Consider the following 21910-nt stretch of genomic DNA (forward strand, 5'->3'; position numbering starts at 1 on the left):
GGATGGCGACGAGCCGTGAAAGGCGTGAGCGAGCACGTATTCTGCCCCCCTTCAGGGGTTCCATCGAAAAGTGGCACATGCACACGCAGAAGAGGGCCGGTGGGTGCTCCTCCGAAGGGCTTTCTCCATGCTCAGCTAGCTGAATGCGGGCCAGCTGTCGCAGCACGACGGACACAACCTGTGCCAGTTTGTGACCGGTCTGGGCGGGTCCACTGCTCCTGGCACCATGTGGCTCTGGGCGACGTGACCGCGTCCACAGAATCGGCCGGTGCACCCGAGGCTCGTGCGTGTCGTCGTGCTCGCGATGGTCTACGGCGCCGGGTTTGGCGGGCACGACCGGACGCCACGAGGGCGCGGCGGCAGTAAGCCAGCCTTGGGTAGGATCATTCCCCATTCCTCGGGCGCCGTGTTCTTGCGGGCGTACCCTCAGCAACGCACGGTCTCGTAACGAGCAGACGATGAGAATTGTGTCTCTAGTGCTTGATCGTGAGCCGGAGTAGCCGACGGTGCGACGGTGCCAGGGGAGCACGTATCCGCAGAAGAGCAGGTAATCAGGGAGGTGCCACTGCCACATGCCCAACAGCGAGAGGGGAGACGGCGGAGGCACGCAAGGAAGCCAAGCGGCGAAATGAAGCACGAGCATTCCTGCACGCCTCGTCTCCCCAGTGGCCCCAGTGCACGCTGCCGCACTGGAAGTAAACGTCATGCCGCTCGAAGACAGTGCGGGGTGGTGCGTTCAGGGCACGCGGAGCGCGGCAACGTGCGCGCCGCTTCGCAGCCTCGGCCCGCGGTGCGAGCTATTCCCAGGCATGAAAGATCCTCCGAGGAACTGGAGGACGGCGCTCCTGCTCATCCACGGCATGAACGTGCCGTGCCGGGGTAAGCCATGCTTGTGCTCTGCGCACCGCGAATGCTCTGCGGCAACTGAACCAGCCGCCCCGCTCGTGGCGGATGCGATGGCATCGGTGTCTGCGCCGGCTACCGCGCGGTCGCCGACCGGCAACGCGGCACACAGCCTGACAAAACACTTTCGCCAGATGACCCAGGAGTGCTGTGCTCGGCAGCTGCTTCCCCAGCTAGGCACAGCGGACCCTCGCTGTTGTGGTGGGGACCTGAGGCTGTAGGCATGGTAGGAGCTCGCTGTTTCTCCCTGCAGGCCACGAGAAAGGCATGATCAGCCTCCACGTGGCCGCGCGCACCATGGCGAGCCCGGTGCGAAGCGGCGTCGTGACACTGGGTGTGCCCCAAGTGGAGGGCTACGACGACGCGCAGCTCGCATTGGTGGTGCCGCGTCTGGCACAGTTGTCATACGACAAAGACCAGTACGATGGCCTCAGCCACTCAGTGCTGCACAGCGGCGGTTCCCGCTCGGTGGCGGGCGAGTTGCAACACGGCGAGAGCGAATGAGAGGGTTTAGGCAGCTGCGCTAGTGCCGCCTCCCTCCAGAGATGCCTGCGGGCAGCCGGGTGTGTCTGCACGTGCGTATGTGTTCCCCGACGTTGTGCGCCGCTGGCTGCTGCTGACGTACAGCTCGGCTGTGCGGGTGCTGTTGCCGCTGCGCACGAGACTCTTTCATGGGCATCATCAAGGGCAGGCTCGGCATGGACAGCGACCGCAAGCACAAAAGTGGAGACGGATGCCCGGACTGGCGGTGGCGTGTTGCCCGGTCACCGTCTCTTTTGCGTGCTTGTCTTCGCGCTAGTTCCTGCCCTTCCCGCCGTCCGCCATCCCGCGCAAGTCCCTTGCCGGCAGCCAGCGCCTGTCCGCTCTTCTTCTCCATATCACTGCTCCCTCTTCCCCCCCCCCCCCTCCACCCCGCCCACGCTTTCTCTGCGCTGCTGTTGCAAGTGTGCGTGTGCAGCCTATCCTGCCCCCTCTTTCTCCCCCTTTCTGTTCACTCCCCATCGAACTGGTGCACCCATACATGGGTATGCGTGCGGACGTGACTCGGTGGTTGCTTGTTGTACTTGCACGCCCCACGCGTAGCGCTCCGCACACACGAGTCCCACCCACATCGACAGTGTAGCGCGCCAATGCGGTCTGTGCTGTTGCGCTCCAACGCGAGCCTCCGCCGCACTTGTACAGCGACGCGCCGCATTGATTGGACGCAAAATGGCGGTTCGCGCATCACTGCTCGTGTTATGCTCTCCAACGCGGCGCGCCAGGTATCGACAGACTCACTGGACAAGAGCTGTGCGGATGCCGCTGCGCCGCTGCAGCTGAGTCCCCTCACACGCGGCATGGCGGTGCGTGCTTTCTTCGAGAAGAGCGGCAGCGCCACTGCGGCGCCCATCGCAGGCGGGGTCGTCAAGGCCAGGATCGCTGGATCGACCTACGCCGTTCACCTGCAGCACCTCTTTCTCTCGCCGATTGTCGAGGTTGGGTCTCGCGTCTACGTTGAGCACGGCCGGGACGAGGAGTGCGTCGGAGCCGCGGTGGGTAGCGTCGTGGTGCGTGTCAACGGCAACGGAACGTATGGGGTGTTGCTCGATAACAACAGGCTCGACACGGCTGTTCCCGCAGAGATGGTGGTGCTGTCGGAGGCCCGCGCCAAGCTTGTGAGTGGCGCCGAGTACGGCGAGGTGGTGGCGTGGCTACGCACGGCTGGAGTGGCGCGACGAGCGCACCAGGAGAGCATTGCGTGCATCCTCTATCAGCGCGGGTGGCGCGTGGATCGGCTTTACTTACGACCTCTGACATGCACTGCATGACGCACATACCCCGAGCGGTGCGCATGTGCGTGTTGGATAAGTCGGAGTGGCAGCGAGACCACCATCGGCAGATGCGGGGGCTGCTTAGGGAGCGGGTCAAGGAGCGGGACTTCCGCTACACGCTTACCAAGTACAGCGGTGTGGTAAGCGCGTCCGTGGCACTCCTCGGTATTGCCTTCGCGTTTGGGTGGAACATGACGACCTATCGCACGCAGCAGCGCGCGCATCAGCTATCAGTCACCGTCAGGACGCTCACGCAGCCACTGAATCTCGACCAGAGCGCCCTACAGGCGGCCCCGTTGATGGTGCGGCAAGGCGCGTCGCGCGACCGAGAGGAGAGTGCGGTTCGGCGTATGCTGCATCGGCTCGATGCGGCGCACCCCCGCATCCCTGTCTTCACGAGACCCCACGGGTGCGGCAAGAGCACAGTGTGGCGCAGCGCCGTGCTGAAGAAGGGCGTGCCGCACGTGTGCGTCGACGTCCGCGGCACCGAGGACACGCTGCGCAGCGTTGTCAAGGCGCTGGGCGTGGAGGTGTGCGGCGACCTGCTGGACTTTGTGGAGGAGGCGTGCCGGATGGCCCGCGCTGCGAGGGGCGAGACGCCGCTGCTCTTGCTGCGGCTGCGCGAGGGCAGCAGCTTGCAGCGGGTGTACAGGGACGTGGCCGCGCTGGCGTTCGACCGCCGTGTGTGCCATGTTGTGATGGAGGTGCCCACTGAGGCGCTCAGCATGGCAAGCGCTGGGCTGCCGCGGCTGGACCTCTGCGTCATTCCCGCGTTCAGCCGCGAGGAGGCCTTCGCCCACACGCGGCGCGCCATCGACCCCGTCAGCCTCGGCCCCTCCTTGGACGTCGTTGGGGTGAGCCGCAGCGACGTGGACGACGTGATTGCCGCTGTGCGTCAGCGGCGCAGTATACGAATGCGAGGCTACTGAAGGCCATGCGGCAGCTGCAGGCGACGTGCGTCAGCCGCCCGGAGCTGCGTGCGGCGCTGCAGCAGCTCTCCGCCTGCCCCTACGACGCCGGGCAGCACAACGGCGTGGACGCAGCGGCGCTGCACAGCACGGCACTGGTGGACATTGTGCTGTACGATCCCGTAGCAGGCGCGTGGCGTTTTCGCAGCGAGCTGTTTCACACCGCCTCGCAGTGCTGCCGGCTGTAGACGCACGTGGATGTGCGCTGGTGGTGATGCGTACGTGCGCGTGTAGCGTGTGCGCGTCTGTGTCCCACCGCCTCCTCCCGAAATGCTGCCATGGGCGTGTTGTTTGGTCTCCGGGCGTATGGGAGGGGGCTGGGGAGTGACGGGGCTGCAGCACCCCTGCACGCACACTGAAGCCCCTCCACACACACACACACACACGCACGCTCCTCTCTGTGATGGCGGCGAGGGGAGAGAGGAGCGGCGCGCCACGCCCCCTGTGGCACGCGTGCGGGTGCGGCTCTGCGCGCACACACGCTCTCGCCTCTTGTTCTTCCCGTGCGCCGCGCCACTGTGTTGCTGCCGAGACTCTGCGGAGGAGGGCGGACAACGATCAGAGGCGCAGCGCCCTCTGTCCCCTACTTCCCCGCTCCCCCCGCTGCCGGCGCGGCATGTCTCACGCCAACCGGCCGGTTCTTCTGCAGCGCGCGTGTGTGGGCGCCGGCAGATAGCGCCTCCGCATGCTTGTCACACCACCGCTCCCTCCTCCTTCTCTCTTCCACTCTCCTCCTCCCTTTCGCCCTTCCCGCCCCTCTCATGCCTCCCCCCTCTCACCACAAACACGCACGCACACGCGGCGGCACCATCGACGTTGCTGTGCGAAGACTCGACTCGCTTTAGCCCTCTCGCGCTCGCCCCCCATCCCTACGCCACCTCCGCTGCCGTGCACCGCCGCCTCACCTCTCTCCGCGTGCTGCTGTGACTCTGCGAAAATGGAGTTGAATACCGTCTTTGTGGTCTACGCGGCCCTCCAGTTCATCGCGTTCGTCTTTGTGGTGGTGGGGACGCCGATCGACATGTTTCGCGTCAAACCGATGTTTCGGGAGGGTACTGTGCCATGCTTGACTTTATGGGGAGGGAAGTTTCACTGTTTCGATCTCTCGTACGATTTCAGACCTGAGTATGTGTTTGTGAACTGTACAAACCGCCTGATGCGTTTCCGAGTTGCTGAGGCGTTCGCTATCATCTCCATCTTTCTGTACGGCGCGGCGTTCGTCCTGGGCGTCCTCATGCTGCTCTGCTGCCCTCTCTTACGCTGGATATGCCTGGGGCTCAACATTGTTGGTGCCGTCACCTTGGGCGTTGTCTGGGCTTCCATGTCGGTGGCCTACACTGTCGATGAGATGAACTGCTCAATGTTGAGTTTTGAGTTTCATTATGGTGCCGGCTTCGCTCTCTTCGTGGCAGCCTGGGTGCTGGATATAATTAACATCTTTGTCGTGGTGCTGTCAATCTGCACTACGGCTTCCGCTGAAAGTGGCCAGGTGGAACACAAGGAGTGAACCCTATAGTGGGTGGAGCCGAATCGTTGGGTGGCCTTGGCGCCGGCGAAGCTGATGTCGGCGCGAATGCGAGGGGCAGCGAGCGCTGCCGCTGCCGTCGTGGCTCCTTGCCCTCATGTCCTTTCTCCGCATTGCTGACGGTGCGTGCGTGGGGTGGGGATGGGCTCGAGTGCTGTGTTCGTGGCTTTCCCCGCGCCCCACTACTTTCGCCTTGCACGTCTCTTTTTGTGCCCTTATGGGCTTTCTCTTCCTGCGTACGTACCCGCTTTGCACGGACAGCGGCCTGTGCTCTGTTGCTGTCAGCGCGCGCTTGGCGGCGACAATGCTCCCGTGTCGCCCCCCCACCCCTCCGCGCCCATCCCCCGTTGCTGCCGTATGGGCAGCGTGCCGCGCCCGCGCCCGCTCGCCTGGCGTGCCGTTGGCACGATAAGAACGCGCGCGACGAGGGAGATGGCGACGCGGTCGTTGGCGGTGTAGGTGTTTGTAGGGTAAGGGAAGGAGGAGACGTGGTGTCGCAGGGGGCGGTGGGGGTGCATGGCGCTGCTCCTGCTGCACCTACTCACCCTGAGGCACTGCTCTCCGACACGGTGTGGCCCTGTGCGTGCTGGCGGCAGTCTTTTCCAGGCTCTCTTTTGTGTCTTTCCTCCCCTCTCTCTTTTGTTGGCGCGCACGTGCCGCCCCGCGCCCGCGCTTCCTCTGTTGCCCACCTTATCCGGCGCGGCTGTCCCGCTGGCTCCCACCTCTCTGCCTGCCGCGTGCGGAGGGACGGCGGCGTGTGCGCACGCTGTGCCCTCTTGCCCCCTGCCTCTCCTGTGCTGCTATCTATGCTGCGCTCCCTCGCGCTTCTTCAGGCCGTCGAGTACACCAGGCTGCCGTGCGGAGAGACGCCGCGCCGTGCTGTGGCGTGACGCTTCTAGTAGCGACGGAAGGCGAGGCACGGCACCCAGGCACGGTGCGGTGCCTGCAGCGGGCCGGGTGGGCTCTGTGGCTGTATGCGTGGTGAGGCGAGCGTGGCCGTAGGTACGTGAGGCGTTGGAGCGAGTCGTCTCGCTGCTCCTGACGGACAGCTAGGGCGATGCATGCTGGAAGCAAGGCTGGAGAGTGTGCGGTCGATCGTGATAGCGTGAAGCGCACCCTGTCCTGTGCTCCAGCCGCTCCCCACTGTCTCCGCTGGAGATGGCGGGGCGTGTGTGAGTGTCCCTAAGTCTTCTCTTTAATTTGGTTTCATTGTTTCCTATTACGTCCTCCGTACCTCTTTACCCTCAGTCTTGCTTTCTGTCTTCGGCTCGCTCAGCCCAGCAGCATCGCTGCCGCCAGTGCCACTCCACCCGTCTTCTCCGAGAGGGCGGGCAGGGGGAACGCCGAGCGTATTGCTGCGGCCATTACCGGGGCTGCGATGTGTGCGCGCCTTCTGCCGTGCCGGTGCATGCCCGGATGTGTGCACATGTGTATGCATGTGTGTGCGTGCATTTGGGCGGCGCAGGCTCTTGCTGCCCTCATTCCTCTTTCTCTGACCCCCCTCCCTCTCTCTCTCTGTCTCTGCGGCACCGCTGAAGTGGACGCAAGCTCCCGCATACGAACGCTCAAGGCTTACATGCGCTGACAGAGGCAGAGATTCTCGTGGATTGGCGCGGCGCAATGCTGAGAGGTATCGTCTGCACCTGTGTGTGCGCGCACGCGGCACGGGTGGTGCTGCCGCTGCCCCCTCTGGTGGGGCAGCGTCCGCCTTGCGTGAGGGCTGTGTGTCTTCTGAGTGCGCGCCCGGCTGTAGCGCTGGCGACCACAGCGCATCTTACGCGCGGGCGCTCCTCTGTGAGTGCAGGCCTTGGGTCTGCGGCTCGGCGCGGTCTGGGCAATATCGGCAAGAGTTGCGGGACTGCATGGGGGAGGCGCTGATTGGTGTGGGCCCCACGCAGCCGGCCAACGTTGTGGAAGACCGTCCTGTGGCGCTTGGCCGCCTCGTCGCGAGGATGTGGAAGGCAGTGTGCCGGTTAAGAGTGTTTCTGGGTGGCAGGGTGGGCGACACCTGTGTGCTCCGTTGTAGCGGTGCTGCGCCGTCGCTCTTGGTGGGTGTTGGGATGCGGGTGACGGTGAGCCTGGAGAAAAACCCTGCGAGCTGAGGTGCAGCTGTGCTGTCGGGCATGTGCATGAGGGAGACCGTCGCCAGGGCGAACGGCGAAGCCACCTGCGTGCTTCTAAGGGACGACGGCGAGGTGGAGCTATCTGTGACACCTGAGCGCATTGTGGCGCTGGGGCGGCGGAGGAAGCTGCTCTACCATGCGAGGCTGCTGGAGGTGACCTACGTCTTCACGACGAATTTGCGCGCCTACCGGCGGGAGCAGCGGGGTCCTTAGCACCAGACAGGCATCGAGACGCTCCCCAAGGCGGCGCAGTCGTCGGGGTGCGGGGGTGCGCTCGCGGGGCCCCACGTCTGCCGCTTTTTGTGCGGGGCCCCCCGCGCCCCATTCTCCTCCCTTGGGCATGTAGGCGTGTCCCGGCGACATCGTGCTGCGCCTCTGCTGCGGTGTCTGCCGCTGCTTGTGTGCAGCGGTGCGCGTGCTGGCCGTGATGGGTGAGGCGGATGAGGACCACCGCACCGCAGCGACGGCGAGGCGGTCTTGGGCGGAAAGGTGTGGCGTCGCCGCGGCAAGGCATCAGTGGGAGGACATGAAGGAGAGGAGGTGGTGTGAACACAATGGCGCACCTGCCTTCGCTCTGGAGGGGCAGAAAGACTAGAATGCGGCAGCAGTTGCGTTGAGAGGTGAGCGTGAGGAGGCACGTGTGGTCTGCAGGTCTGTGCCTGTGTGTGTGTGTGTGCGTGCAAAGGCTGCTTCCTGCCCCTTTCCGCCTTGTTCGCTCGCTGGCTCTCGCCTTGGAGTCTTTCTGCTGCTTCTGTGCTGACGTACTCCGTGCGCCTACCCACGGCGGCATTTGTGCGGTTGCGCCTCTGCGCGTTCAAACGCTCTCTCCACTCGTTATTCTCGTGTGCCACGCCATCGTGTCGCTGCCGAGACTTTGCGGCGGAGGACCCACGAAAGTCCGGGGCGCGGAGCTGTCTGTCCCCTGCTCCCTCGCACCTCCACTTCCGGTACTGGCGTGTCTCACGCCCACTGGCTGACTCTTCCACGGCTCGCGTGTATGGGCACTGGCATATGGCACCTCTGCGTGCTTGCCACACTCCCGCTCCCTGCTCCATAGAGCTGCTCTCTCTTGCCCCCCCCCTCCGCCCATGCTTTCTCTGCGCTGCTGCTGCAAGTGTGCGTGTGCGACCTATTCTGCACCTTCTTTCTCCCCCTTCTCTCTGTTCACTCCCCATCGAACAGGTGCACCCATACATGGGTATGCGTGCGGACGTGACCCGGTGGTTGTTTCTTGTACTTGCACGCCCCACGCGTAGCGCTCCGCACACACGAGTCCCACCCACATCGACGGTGTAGCGCGCCAATGCGGTCTGTGCTGTTGCGCTCCAACGCGAGCCTCCGCTGCACTTGTACAGCGACGCGCCGCATTGCTTGGGCGCAAAATGGCGGTTCGCGCATCACTGCTCGTGTTATGCTCTCCAACGCGGCGCGCCAGGTATCGACAGCCTCACTGGACAAGAGCTGTGCGGATGCCGCTGCGCCGCTGCAGCTGAGTCCCCTCACACGCGGCATGGCGGTGCGTGCTTTCTTCGAGAAGAGCGGCAGCGCCACTGCGGCGCCCATCGCAGGCGGCGTCGTCAAGGCCAGGATCGCTGGATCGACCTACGCCGTTCACCTGCAGCACCTCTTTCTCTCGCCGATTGTCGAGGTTGGGTCTCGCGTCTACGTTGAGCACGGCCGGGACGAGGAGTGCGTCGGAGCCGTGGTGGGTGGCGTCGTGGTGCGTGTCAACGGCAACGGAACGTATGGGGTGTTGCTCGATAACAACAGGCTCGACACGGCTGTTCCCGCAGAGATGGTGGTGCTGTCGGAGGCCCGCGTCAAGCTTGTGAGTGGCGCCGAGTACGGCGAGGTGGTGGCGTGGCTACGCACGGCTGGAGTGGCGCGACGAGCGCACCAGGAGAGCATTGCGTGCGTCCTCTATCAGCGCGGGTGGCGCGTGGATCGGCTTTACTTACTGACGACCTCTGAGATGCACTGCATGACGCACATACCCCGAGCGGTGCGCATGTGCGTGTTGGATAAGTCGGAGTGGCAGCGAGACCACCATCGGCAGATGCGGGGGCTGCTTAGGGAGCGGGTCAAAGAGCGGGACTTCCGCTACACGCTTACCAAGTACAGCGGTGTGGTAAGCGCGTCCATGGCACTCCTCGGTATTGCCTTCGCGTTTGGGTGGAACATGACGACCTATCGCACGCAGCAGCGCGCGCATCAGCTGACGGTCGCCGTCAGGACGCTCACGCAGCCGCTGAATCTCGACCAGAGCGCCCTACAGGCGGCTCCGTTGATGGTGCGGCAAGGCGCGTCGCGCGACCGAGAGGAGAGTGCGGTTCGGCGGGTGCTGCATCGGCTCGATGCGGCGCACCCCCGCATCCCTGTCTTCACGAGACCCCACGGGTGCGGCAAGAGCACAGTGTCGCGCAGCGCCGTGCTGAAGGAGGGCGTGCCGCACGTGTGCGTCGACGTCCGCGCCACGGAGGACACGCTGCGCAGCGTTGTCAAGGCGCTGGGCGTGGGCAGCGTGGACGTGTGTGGCGACCTGCTGGATTTTGTGGAGGAGGCGTGCCGGATGGCCCGCGCTGCGAGGGGCGAGACGCCGCTGCTCTTACTGCGGCTGCGCGAGGGCAGCAGCTTGCAGCGGGTGTACAGGGACGTGGCCGCGCTGGCGTTCGACCGCCGTGTGTGCCATGTTGTGATGGAGGTGCCCGCTGAGGCGCTCAGCATGGCAAGCGCTGGGCTGCCGCGGCTGGACCTCTGCGTCATTCCCGCGTTCAGCCGCGAGGAGGCCTTCGCCCACACGCAGCGCGCCATCGACCCCGTCAGCCTCAGCCACTTCGTGGACGTCGTTGGGACGAGCAGCAGCGACGTGGACGAGCTGATTGCCGCTGTGCGTCAGCGCCGCGCGTCAGCGGCGCAGTATACGAATGCGAGGCTGCTGAAGGCCATGCGGCAGCTGCAGGCGACGTGCGCCAGCCGCCCGGAGCTACGTGCGGCGCTGCAGCAGCTCTCCGCTTGCCCCTACGACGCCGGGCAGCACAGCGGCGTGGACGCGGCGGCGCTGCACAGCACGGCGCTGGTGGACATTGTGCTGTACGATCCCGTAGCAGACGCGTGGCGTTTTCGCAGCAAGCTGTTTCACACCGCCTCGCGGTGCTGCTGGCTGTAGACGCGCGGGGATGTGTACTGGTGGTGATATGTGTAGCTGTGGTAGCGTGTGCATGTGTGTGTGTCCCACCACTCCTACGGAAGTGCCGCCATCGGCGTGTTGTTTGATCCCCGGGCGTATGGGAGGTGGTTGGGGAGTGACGGCGTTGCAGCACCCCTGCACCCACACCGAGGCCCCTCCACACGCACACGCGCACGCTCCTCTCTTCGACGGCGGCGAGGGGAGAGAGGAGCGGCGCGCCACGACCCCTGCGACACGCGTGCGGGTGTGCGGCTCTGCGCACCCACGCTCTCGCCTCTCGTCCTCGCCGTGCGCCGCGCCACTGTGTTGCTGCCGAGACTCTCAGGAGGGTGTATGAGGGTCATGTGCGCGGCGTCCTCTGTTCCTTTCTATGCCGCTCTCGCTGTCCTGCTGTGCTGCGCTGCTGCTCGCCGTCCCTTTCTCCACTGCCGGCGTGTGGTGTCTCGCTTGTCGGATAAGATCTCCGCCCGGCTGTCACACCTCTCCTCTCCTTCTCTATCCCTCTCTACCTCCCTCCTTTCGCCCTGCCTTCCCCTTTCATGCCTCCCTCCTCTCTCACCATACACACACACGCACACGCAGCAGCACCAACAACTTTTCTGTGCGAAGACTCGACTCACTTTCGCCCTCTCCCACTCGCCCCCTTCTCTACGCCACCTCCCCTGACTTGCACCACCTGCTCATCTCTCTCCGCGTGCTGCTGTGTGTCTGCGAAAATGGAGTTCAATATCGCCCTGTTAGTCTACGCGGTCGTCCAGTTCTTCGCGTTCTTGTTTGTGCTGGTGGCGACGCCCCTCGACATGTTTCGCTTCCGTATGAACTTCTTCAACATTACAGGCTGTATGACCTTGTGGGGATTGAAGAACACATGCAACAGTATATCACACAATATCACGGTGTACACGGTGTGGGCCGATTGCCCTGTTCGCCTGAGATTGTTCCGCGCTGCTGGGGCTCTCGCTATTATCTCCATCTTCATATACGGCGCGGCGTTCGTCCTGGGCGTTGTTATGCTGTTCTATCGCCTTATATTACGCTGGATATGCCTTGGGCTCAACATTGCTGGGGCCATCTCCCTGTTCTTTATCTGGGTTACCATGGTCATAACGTTTCTTAGAGATGACGATGGGCCATGCCCAGATCTCCAGAGATTTACACAATACGGTGTCGGCTTCGCTCTCTTCGTGGTTGCCTGGGTGCTGGATATTATCAATATACTCCTCCTGGTGCTGTCAATAGGCACTACAATTTCCACAGAAAGTGGCCAGGTAGAACAAAAAGAAGGAACATTATAGAGTTTAAGGAGAATTGTTGGGTAGCCGTAGCTCTGGCGTGGTACCGACGGCGAGGCTCCCGTGGAGGCGCCTGCGGAGCTGTAGTCGGCGCTAAGGTGAGGGGCCGCGAGCGCTGCGGATGCTCGCCTCTGCTCTGTGCCGCGGCGAGTGTCTCTCGCTGCCGTCGTGGCCCCTTGCCCTCGTGTCCTTTCTCTGCATTGCTCTCGGTGCGCGCGTGGAGTGGGGGTGGGCTCGAGTACTGTGGTCGTGGCTTCCCCCGCGCGTCCCCCTGCTTTCGCCTTCCGCGTCTCTCTTTTTGCCTTTCTGCGTTCTCTCTTCCTGTGTGCGTGCCTGCTTTGCACGGACAGTGGCCTGCGCTCTGTTGACGTCAGCGAGTGCTTGGCGGCGACACAGCCCCCGTGTCGCCTCCCCTTTCCTCTTCCGTGACCATCCCCCGTTGCTGCTGTATCGGCATCGCCCCGTTCCCGCTGACGCTCGCCCTGCGTGCCGTTGGCGGGATGAGAACGCGAGCGACGAGGGAGATGGCGCCGCGGTCGCTGGTGGCTTAGTTAACGTCGAAGGAGGGGGAGGAGACGTGATGTCGCTGGTGGTAATAGGAGTGGATGGTGCTGCTCCTACTGCAACTTATCCTTTTTAGGCGCTGCTCTCCTCCACGGCGTGGCCCTGTGCGTGCAGGCGCACACCGCAGTCTTTTCCATGCTATCGTGTATGTTTCCTCCCCTCTCTTTTTTTTTAGGCGCGCGCGTGCCGCCCCGCGACCTCGCCTCCTCTGTCGCCCACCTTATCCGGCGCGGCTGTCTCACTGGCCCCCACCCCTCTGTCTGCCGCGTGCGGAGGGACGGCGGCGTGTGCGCACGCTGTGCCCTCGTGCCCCCTGCCCCTCCTGTGCTGCTGTCTATGCTGCGCTCCCTCGCTCCTCTGCCGGCGCCTCTTCAGGCCGCCGTGTGCGCCGGGCTGCCGTGCGGAGAGCCGCCGCGCCGTGTTGAGGTGTGACGCTGCTAGTGGCGACGGAGGGCGAGGCACGTCACCCAGGCGCGGTGCGGTGCCTGCAGCGGGCCGGGTGTGCTCTGAGGATGCATGCGTGGTGAGGCGAGCGTGGCCGTAGGGGCGTGAGGCGTTGGAGCGAGACGTCTCGCTGCCCCTGACGGACAGGCAAGGCGATGCATGCTCGAAACACGGCTGGAGAGTGTGCGGTCGATGGTGGCACGTGTAGGCGCGCCCCTCACTCTTCTTTTCTTTAATTCGTTTTCCTTTTTTTCCGTTCTTCCTGTTACTTCTCCCCCCCCCCCCCCCGCCCCCGCGCGCGTCTCTGTCCTCTCAGTCTTGCTTGCTGTGTTCGGCTCGCTCAGTCCGGCAGCGTCGCCACCACCAGTGCCAGGGCTGCGATGTGTGTGCGCCTTCGGGCGGCGCAGGCTCTTGCCGCCCTCGTTGCGCTTCCTCTGCCTCCCCCTCCCTGTCTCTGCTGCACCGATGAAGTATCGGCCGGCGCCCGCCGACGAACGCCCGAGGCGCACATGCGCCGACACTTTGCCGGTAGGAGGTGGAGAGGCAGGAGTTGAGGGACAGCTGGTGGCGGAGCCGCACATGCCCGCACACACGCAGCTGTGGAGGAAGGGGACGACTGTGTCTTCGTTGCTCTCCTTGATTTTGTGCATTGGTTTTTCTTACGTTTTCTTTGCTCATTTGCGCTTTTCTGTGCTTCAGCTCCCCTGTGCTCCTTGTTGTTCACGTGTCTGTGCGAGTGCCTGCGTGGCGTGGCGGGGGAGATGCGGAGGGGGCGTGCGCGGCGTGCTGTCCCGCTCGTCGTGAGCCTCTTTCTGTCGCTTGGCTCACTCGGTCTCTGCTGCCTCGCCGTTCGCGCACCGGCAGACGAAGTGGCGAGTGCCTTTTCTCAGTGTCCCCCATCACGCTCGCGCTCGCTTCCGGCGGCCCACGTCTGCCGCTCTTGTGCGGGCCCCCGCGCCCATCTCCTCCTGGGCATGTAGGCGTGTCCCGGCGACATCGTGCTGCGCCTCTGCTGCGGTGTCTGCCGCTGCTTGTGTGCAGCGGTGCGCGTGCTGGCCGTGATGGGTGAGGCGGGTGAGGACCACCGCACCGCAGCGACGGCGAGGCGGTCTTGGGCGGGAAGGTGTGTCGTCGCCGCGGCAAGGCATCAGTGGGAGGACACGAAGGAGAGGAGGTGGTGTGAACACAATGGTGCACCTGCCTTCGCTCTGGAGGGGCAGAAAGACTAGAAAGCGGCAGCAGTTGCGTGGAGAGGCGAGCGTGAGGAGGCGCGTGTGGTCTGCAGGTCTGTGCCTGTGTGTGTGTGTGTGTGTGTGTGTCCGTGCAAGGGCTGCTTCCTGCCCCTCTCCGCCCTGCTCGCTCGCTGGCTCTCGCCTTGGAGTCTTTCTGCTGCTTCTGTGCTGACGTACTCCGTGCGCCTACCCACGGCGGCATTTGTGCGGTTGCGCCTCTGCGCGTACAAACGCTCTCTCCCCTCGTTATTCTCGTGTGCCACGCCACTGTGTCGCTGCTGAGACTTTGCGGCGGAGGACCCACGAAGGTCCGGGGCGCGGAGCTGTCTGTCCCCTGCTCCCTCGCACCTCCACTTCCGGTGCTGGCGTGTCTCACGCCCACTGGCTGACTCTTCCACGGCTCGCGTGTATGGGGACTGGCATATGGCACCTCTGCGTGCTTGCCACACTCCCGCTCCCTGCTCCATAGAGCTGCTCTCTCTTCCCCCCACCCCCGCCCCCGCCCACGCTTTCTCTGCGCTGCTGCTGCAAGTGTGCGTGTGCGACCTATTCTGCACCTTCTTTCTTCCCCTTCTCTCTGTTCACTCCCCATCGAACAGGTGCACCCATACATAGGTATGCGTGCGGACGTGACCCGGTGGTTGTTTCTTGTACTTGCACGCCCCACGCGTAGCGCTCCGCACACACGAGTCCCACCCACATCGACGGTGTAGCGCGCCAATGCGGTCTGTGCTGTTGCGCTCCAACGCGAGCCTCCGCCGCACTTGTACAGCGACGCGCCGCATTGCTTGGGCGCAAAATGGCGGTTCGCGCATCACTGCTCGTGTTATGCTCTCCAACGCGGCGCGCCAGGTATCGACAGCCTCACTGGACAAGAGCTGTGCGGATGCCGCTGCGCCGCTGCAGCTGAGTCCCCTCACACGCGGCATGGCGGTGCGTGCTTTCTTCGAGAAGAGCGGCAGCGCCACTGCGGCGCCCATCGCAGGCGGGGTCGTCAAGGCCAGGATCGCTGGATCGACCTACGCCGTTCACCTGCAGCACCTCTTTCTCTCGCCGATTGTCGAGGTTGGGTCTCGCGTCTACGTTGAGCACGGCCGGGACGAGGAGTGCGTCGGAGCCGTTGTGGGTGGCGTCGTGGTGCGTGTCAACGGCAACGGAACGTATGGGGTATTGCTCGATAACAACAGGCTCGACACGGCTGTTCCAGCAGAGATGGTGGTGCTGTCGGAGGCCCGCGCCAAGCTTGTGAGTGGCGCCGAGTACGGCGAGGTGGTGGCGTGGCTACGCACGGCTGGAGTGGCGCGACGAGCGCACCAGGAGAGCATTGCGTGCATCCTTTATCAGCGCGGGTGGCGCGTGGATCGGCTTTACTTACTGACGACCTCTGACATGCACTGCATGACGCACATACCCCGAGCGGTGCGCATGTCCGTGTTGGATAAGTCGGAGTGGCAGCGAGACCACCATCGGCAGATGCGGGGGCTGCTTAGGGAGCGGGTCAAGGAGCGGGACTTCCGCTACACGCTTACCAAGTACAGCGGTGTGGTAAGCGCGTCCATGGCACTCCTCGGTATTGCCTTCGCGTTTGGGTGGAATATGACGACCTATCGCACGCAGCAGCGCGCGCATCAGCTGTCAGTCGCCGTCAGGACGCTCACGCAGCCACTGAATCTCGACCAGAGCGCCCTACAGGCGGCCCCGTTGATGGTGCGGCAAGGCGCGTCGCGCGACCGAGAGGAGAGTGCGGTTCGGCGGGTGCTGCATCGGCTCGATGCGGCGCACCCCCGCATCCCTGTCTTCACGAGACCCCACGGGTGCGGCAAGAGCACAGTGTGGCGCAGCGCCGTGCTGAAGGAGGGCGTGCCGCACGTGTGCGTCGACGTCCGCGCCACGGAGGACACGCTGCGCAGCGTTGTCAAGGCGCTGGGCGTGGGCAGCGTGGACGTGTGTGGCGACCTGCTGGACTTTGTGGAGGAGGCGTGCCGGATGGCCCGCGCTGCGAGGGGCGAGACGCCGCTGCTCTTACTGCGGCTGCGCGAGGGCAGCAGCTTGCAGCGGGTGTACAGGGACGTGGCCGCGCTGGCGTTCGACCGCCGTGTGTGCCATGTCGTGATGGAGGTGCCCGCTGAGGCGCTCAGCATGGCAAGCGCTGGGCTGCCGCGGCTGGACCTCTGCGTCATTCCCGCGTTCAGCCGCGAGGAGGCCTTCGCCCACACGCAGCGCGCCATCGACCCCGTCAGCCTCAGCCACTTCGTGGACGTCGTTGGGACGAGCAGCAGCGACGTGGACGAGCTGATTGCCGCTGTGCGTCAGCGCCGCGCGTCAGCGGCGCAGTATACGAATGCGAGGCTGCTGAAGGCCATGCGGCAGCTGCAGGCGACGTGCGCCAGCCGCCCGGAGCTACGTGCGGCGCTGCAGCAGCTCTCCGCTTGCCCCTACGACGCCGGGCAGCACAGCGGCGTGGACGCGGCGGCGCTGCACAGCACGGCGCTGGTGGACATTGTGCTGTACGATCCCGTAGCAGACGCGTGGCGTTTTCGCAGCAAGCTGTTTCACACCGCCTCGCGGTGCTGCTGGCTGTAGACGCGCGGGGATGTGTACTGGTGGTGATATGTGTAGCTGTGTGGTGGGGTGTGCATGTGTGTGTGTCCCACCACTCCTACGGAAGTGCCGCCATCGGCGTGTTGTTTGATCCCCGGGCGTATGGGAGGTGGTTGGGGAGTGACGGCGTTGCAGCACCCCTGCACCCACACCGAGGCCCCTCCACACGCACACGCGCACGCTCCTCTCTTCGACGGCGGCGAGGGGAGAGAGGAGCGGCGCGCCACGACCCCTGCGACACGCGTGCGGGTGTGCGGCTCTGCGCACCCACGCTCTCGCCTCTCGTCCTCGCCGTGCGCCGCGCCACTGTGTTGTTGCCGAGACTCTCAGGAGGGTGTATGAGGGTCATGTGCGCGGCGTCCTCTGTTCCTTTCTATGCCGCTCTCGCTGTCCTGCTGTGCTGCGCTGCTGCTCGCCGTCCCTTTCTCCACTGCCGGCGTGTGGTGTCTCGCTTGTCGGATAAGATCTCCGCCCGGCTGTCACACCTCTCCTCTCCTTCTCTATCCCTCTCTACCTCCCTCCTTTCGCCCTGCCTTCCCCTTTCATGCCTCCCTCCTCTCTCACCACACACACACACGCACACGCGGCAGCACCAAAAACTTTTCTGTGCGAAGACTCGACTCACTTTCGCCCTCTCCCACTCGCCCCCTTCTCTACGCCACCTCCCCTGACTTGCACCACCTGCTCATCTCTCTCCGCGTGCTGCTGTGTGTCTGCGAAAATGGAGTTGAATATGGCCCTGTTAGTCTACGCGGTCGTCCAGTTCTTCGCGTTCTTGTTTGTGCTGGTGGCGACGCCGATCGACATGTTTCTTCAATTTCCGGATCCACCGATCTTTCGCGCTTGTTTCACATTGTGGGGATTCAAGGACCATTGCAATTCTGTGTCCCTCAATGCATCCTTGAATGACTTGTGGGAGTTTTGTCCAAGACGCCTGAGATTGTTCCGCGCTGCTGGGGTGCTCGCTATCATCTCCATCTTCATTTTTGCCGCGGCGTTCGTCCTGGGGGTTAGCATGCTGTTCTGCTGCTTTTGGCTCCGCTATGTGTGCCTGGGGCTCAACATTGTGGGTGCCGTCACCCTGGGCGTTGTCTGGATTGCCATGGTCGTGACATTTTTAAGGGCGGACACCATAAACTGTTCAGCAATGAAAGAAGGTACGGTGTATGGTGCTGGCTTCGCTCTCTTCATCACAGCGTGGGTGCTGGATATCATCAACATCCTCGTCCTGGTGTTCTCAATCTGCACGACTGCTCCCAGTGCAAGCGACCAGGTAGAACAAAGGGAGGGAAAGCTATATTAAAATAGGGAATAATTATTGATGGCGTTGGCTCTGGCGCGGCAGCCCCATAGCTGCGTCCACGTGGAGGCTCTGGTGAAGCTGATGTCGGCGCGAAGGTGAGGGGCCGCGAGCGCTGCGGATGCTCGCCTCTGCACTACGCCGGCGCGTGTCTCTCGCTGCCGTTGTGGCCCCTTGCCCTCATGTCCTTTCTCTGCATTGCTCTCGGTGCGCGCGTGGAGTGGGGGTGGGCTCGAGTACTGTGTTCGTGGCTTCCCCCCGCGTCCCCCTGCTTTCGCCTTCCGCGTCTCTCTTTTTGCCTTTCTGCGTTCTCTCTTCCTGCGTGCGTGCCTGCTTTGCACGGACAGTGGCCTGCGCTCTGTTGACGTCAGCGAGTGCTTGGCGGCGACACAGCCCCCGTGTCGCCTCCCCTTTCCTCTTCCGTGACCATCCCCCGTTGCTGCCGTCCGGGCATCGCCCCGTTCCCGCTGACGCTCGCCCTGCGTGCCGTTGGCGGGATGAGAACGCGAGCGACGAGGGAGATGGCGCCGCGGTCGTTACCGCTGTAGGTGATTGTAGGGTAAGGAAAGGGGGAAACGTGGTATCCGAGGAGAGGTGGGGGTGCGTGGCGCTGCCGCTGCTACGCCCCCTCTCTCTGAGGCGCTGCTCTCCACGGTGTGGGCCCGTATGTGCAGGCGCATGCGGCAGTTATTTCGATGCTCTCCTTTGTGTCTTTCTTCCCCTCTTTTTGTTTGGCGCGCGCGTGCTGCCCCGCGACCTCGCCTCCTCTGTCGCCCACCTTATCCGGCGCGGCTGTCTCACTGGCCCTCACCCCTCTGTCTGCCGCGTGCGGAGGGACGGCGGCGTGTGCGCACGCTGTGCCCTCGTGCCCCTTGCCCCTCCTGTGCTACTGTCTATGCTGCGCTCCCTCGCTCCTCTGCCGGCGCCTCTTCAGGCCGCCGTGTGCGCCGGGCTGCCGTGCGGAGAGCCGCCGCGCCGTGTTGAGGTGTGACGCTGCTAGTGGCGACGGAGGGCGAGGCACGTCACCCAGGCGCGGTGCGGTGCCTGCAGCGGGCCGGGTGTGCTCTGTGGGTGCATGCGTGGTGAGGCGAGCGTGGCCGTAGAGGCGTGAGGCGTTGGAGCGAGACGTCTCGCTGCCCCTGACGGACAGGCAAGGCGATGCATGCTCGAAACACGGCTGGAGAGTGTGCGGTCGATGGTGATAGCGTGAGCCGCACCCTGTCCTGTGCTCCAGCCGCTCCCCACTGTCTCCGCTGGAGATTGCGGGGCGTGTGAGCGTGTCCCTAAGTCTTCTTCTCTTTAATTTGTTTTTTTTTTTTGTTTCCTATTACGTCCCCCGTGCCTCTTTGCCCTCAGTCTTGCTTGCTGTGTTCTGGTTGCTCAGCCCGGCAGCGTTGCCGCTGTCAGTGCCACTCCACCCGTCCTCTTTGAGGGGGCGGGTAGGGGGAACGCCGAGCGTATTACAGCGGCCATTACCGGGCTGCGATGTGTGCGCGCCTTCTGCCGTGCCGGTACATGCCTGGATGTGTGCACATGTGTATGCATGTGTGTGCGTGCATTTGTGCGGCGCAAGCTCTTGCTGCCCTCATTCCTCTTTCTTTGACCCCCCGTCCCTCTCTCTCTGTCTCTGCGGCACCGCTGAAGTGGACGCAAGCTCCCGCATACGAACGCTCAAGGCTTACATGCGCTGACAGAGGCAGAGATTCTCGTGGATTGGCGCGGCGCAAATGCTGAGAGGTATCGCCTGCACACGTGTGTGCGCGGCACGCGTCACGGGTGGTGCTGCCGCCGCCCCCTCTGGTGCGGCAGCGTCCGCCTTGCGTGAGGGCTGTGTGTCTTCTGAGTGCGCGACCGGCTGTAGCGCTGGCGACCCCAGCGCATCTTACGCGCGGGCGCTCCTCTGTGAGTGCAGGCCTTGGGTGTGCGGCTCGGCCCGACCTGGACACTATCGGCGAGAGTTGCGGGACTGCATGGGGGAGGCGCTGATTGGTGTGGGCCCCACGCAGCCGGCCAACGTTTTTGAAGACTGTCCTGTGGCGCTTGGCCGCCTCGTCGCGAGGATGTGGAAGGCAGTGTACCGGTTAAGAATATTTCTGGGTGGCAGGGTGGGCGACGCCGTCGTGCCCCGTTGTAGCGGTGCTGCGCCGCCGCTCTTGGTGGGTGTTGGGATGCGGGTGACGGTGAGCCTGGAGAGAAACCCTGCGAGCGGAGGTGCAGCTGTACTGTCGGGCGTGTGCATGAGGGGGACCGTCGCCAGGGTGAACGGCGATGCCACCTGCGTGCTTCTCAGGGACGACGGCGAGGTGGAGCTATCTGTGACGCCTGAGCGCATTGTGGCGCTGGGGCGGCGGAGGAAGCTGCTCTACCATGCGAGGCTGCTGGAGGTAGTCAGCTGGCTGCGACCCTGCATGCACGACCCGCGCGACGCTGAGGCCGTTGCCCTCATCCTCTTTTGCCATGGCTGGCGGGTGGAGCTGATGCACCTCCTGCAGACGGTGGATGTCTCGTCGTTTGTGTTTGTGTCGAGTACTGAGCAAGGTAGTATCTGCGAGAAGGCGCAGTGGGAGCGCGAACACCGCGGCGTGCTGCGCTGCGCGGCACGCGAGCGGCTGAAGGACAGGGACTTCCGCTATGCCCTAGCCAAGTACAAGGGCGCTATCAGCTGCATGGCTGGTGTGTTGGTGGTGACCTACGTCTTCACGACAAACTTGCGCGCCTACCGGCGGGAGCAGCGGGACCATCAGCTGCAGACAGCAATCGAGACGCTCTCCAAGTCGGCGCAGTCGTCGGGGGGCGGAAACTTCGTTGTGGGGCGCAAGGACGGGGAGGCGGTCGTGCGCAGGGTGCTAACAAAAATCTTCCCGGCCCCTCCCCCATTATCCTTTTTACAGCACACCCTGCAACCACCCAATTTTCTTTGGGCCACCCCCCTCCTAAAGAGGGATGTCCCCTTTTTCATCAACTCCCCCCCCAAAAAAACCCTCCCCCCTTTTTAAGCCCTGAAATAAGCCAAAAAACTATACCCCCCACTGATTTTTAAGAAGGAACCAAAACAAACACAAAAAAAACCCCAAATTAGAAAAAAAAAAGAAAATATACCAGAAAAAAAAACCCCCACGACGAGCACTCTGCCTTCTCCTCCTGCCGCTGCCCTTTGCCTCCGCCTGGGGAGACGGAGTGCGTGCGCGTGCTCGTCTCCCTTCTCCTTCTCCGGCTTCTTTGCGTTCGATTCCGCCCTCCTGCGCACGTGTCGCGCCCCCACCTGCGCGCCTCCTCAGCGCTGCCCCCCGCATTTCTCTCGGGCCCTCCCACCCTCTCCCCCGCCTATCCCTCCCCATCACACACCAAACGCGCCCGGACCGACGAGCAACGGCGCGCACATGCGCACGCGACGGCGGCAAATACGCGCCATGGCGAAGACTCGCCTCCCTTTTGCTCTCCCGCAGCCTCCTCCATTTGGCCGCCACCGCCCTCCTCGTCCACTCTGCTGCGTAGTTTCTAAGGTGTTCTCTCGTTTCTTATTATTTTCAGGTGTTTGAAGGGTATGTGCGACTTCCACTCTGTTGTGTGTCAGTATGTTTCAGGGAGCAAAGCCGCCATGGTGAAACGATGATTTTTTGTTGTGTTTTTTTTTTTTTTTATGGAGTGACTTGTTGTAAATGTTTGATAGTGAGCCGTGAGGTAGTTGTTACGGTGTGCTGGCTTTCATTAGTGTTGTTTGTTGATGGGTGGGAGAGGGTTCTGGGAGTTATTGATTTTTGGGGGGGAAACACGGTAGACGATGCCGATGTGCTTTGTTAGGCTTTGGTGAAGTGTTGCCACAGAGAGTGTGAGGCGCAACGTTGAAGTGGCAGGTGGTACAATGCAACTGGGGTTCAATTCCAGGGGTAAGGACTGTATTTTGTTTTGCCCGATTGCTGTTTCGCAGGTGCCGATGCTCGGTTCCGCTCACCTTCTAGC

General features: G+C 63.6%; 7 protein-coding genes across 7 annotated transcripts; all 7 read left to right on the forward strand.

Moving 5' to 3' along the window:
* Positions 1-2240: 2240 nt before the first annotated feature.
* On the forward strand, positions 2241-3643 carry LBRM_20_2360 (putative tuzin; the record flags this gene model as incomplete). The annotated part of the gene is given in 2 exon segments (XM_001564467.1): positions 2241-2696; positions 2699-3643. Coding segments are annotated over 2 exon segments (1401 nt in total).
* Positions 3644-4619: 976 nt separating this feature from the next.
* LBRM_20_2370 (putative amastin-like surface protein) lies at positions 4620-5189 on the forward strand (the record flags this gene model as incomplete). The annotated part of the gene is made up of 1 exon (XM_001564468.1): positions 4620-5189. The coding sequence occupies one exon, from the start codon at positions 4620-4622 to the stop codon at positions 5187-5189; it is 570 nt and encodes a 189-aa protein (XP_001564518.1).
* A 3444-nt stretch (positions 5190-8633) lies between these two features.
* On the forward strand, positions 8634-10496 carry LBRM_20_2380 (putative tuzin; the record flags this gene model as incomplete). The annotated part of the gene is made up of 1 exon (XM_001564469.1): positions 8634-10496. The coding sequence occupies one exon, from the start codon at positions 8634-8636 to the stop codon at positions 10494-10496; it is 1863 nt and encodes a 620-aa protein (XP_001564519.1).
* A 737-nt stretch (positions 10497-11233) lies between these two features.
* LBRM_20_2390 (putative amastin-like surface protein) lies at positions 11234-11812 on the forward strand (the record flags this gene model as incomplete). The annotated part of the gene is made up of 1 exon (XM_001564470.1): positions 11234-11812. One exon carries the CDS (start codon positions 11234-11236, stop codon positions 11810-11812), a length of 579 nt encoding a protein of 192 aa, XP_001564520.1.
* A 3065-nt stretch (positions 11813-14877) lies between these two features.
* Positions 14878-16632, forward strand: LBRM_20_2400 (putative tuzin; the record flags this gene model as incomplete). The annotated part of the gene is made up of 1 exon (XM_001564471.2): positions 14878-16632. The coding sequence occupies one exon, from the start codon at positions 14878-14880 to the stop codon at positions 16630-16632; it is 1755 nt and encodes a 584-aa protein (XP_001564521.2).
* Positions 16633-17371: 739 nt separating this feature from the next.
* On the forward strand, positions 17372-17953 carry LBRM_20_2410 (putative amastin-like surface protein; the record flags this gene model as incomplete). Its single annotated transcript, XM_001564472.1, has 1 exon — positions 17372-17953. The coding sequence occupies one exon, from the start codon at positions 17372-17374 to the stop codon at positions 17951-17953; it is 582 nt and encodes a 193-aa protein (XP_001564522.1).
* A 2165-nt stretch (positions 17954-20118) lies between these two features.
* On the forward strand, positions 20119-20946 carry LBRM_20_2420 (tuzin-like protein; the record flags this gene model as incomplete). Its single annotated transcript, XM_001564473.1, has 1 exon — positions 20119-20946. One exon carries the CDS (start codon positions 20119-20121, stop codon positions 20944-20946), a length of 828 nt encoding a protein of 275 aa, XP_001564523.1.
* Positions 20947-21910: the final 964 nt, after the last annotated feature.

This window comes from Leishmania braziliensis, assembly GCF_000002845.2.
Source record: "Leishmania braziliensis MHOM/BR/75/M2904 contig, possible fusion of chromosomes 20 and 34".
Classification (NCBI taxonomy): Eukaryota; Euglenozoa; class Kinetoplastea; order Trypanosomatida; family Trypanosomatidae; genus Leishmania; species Leishmania braziliensis.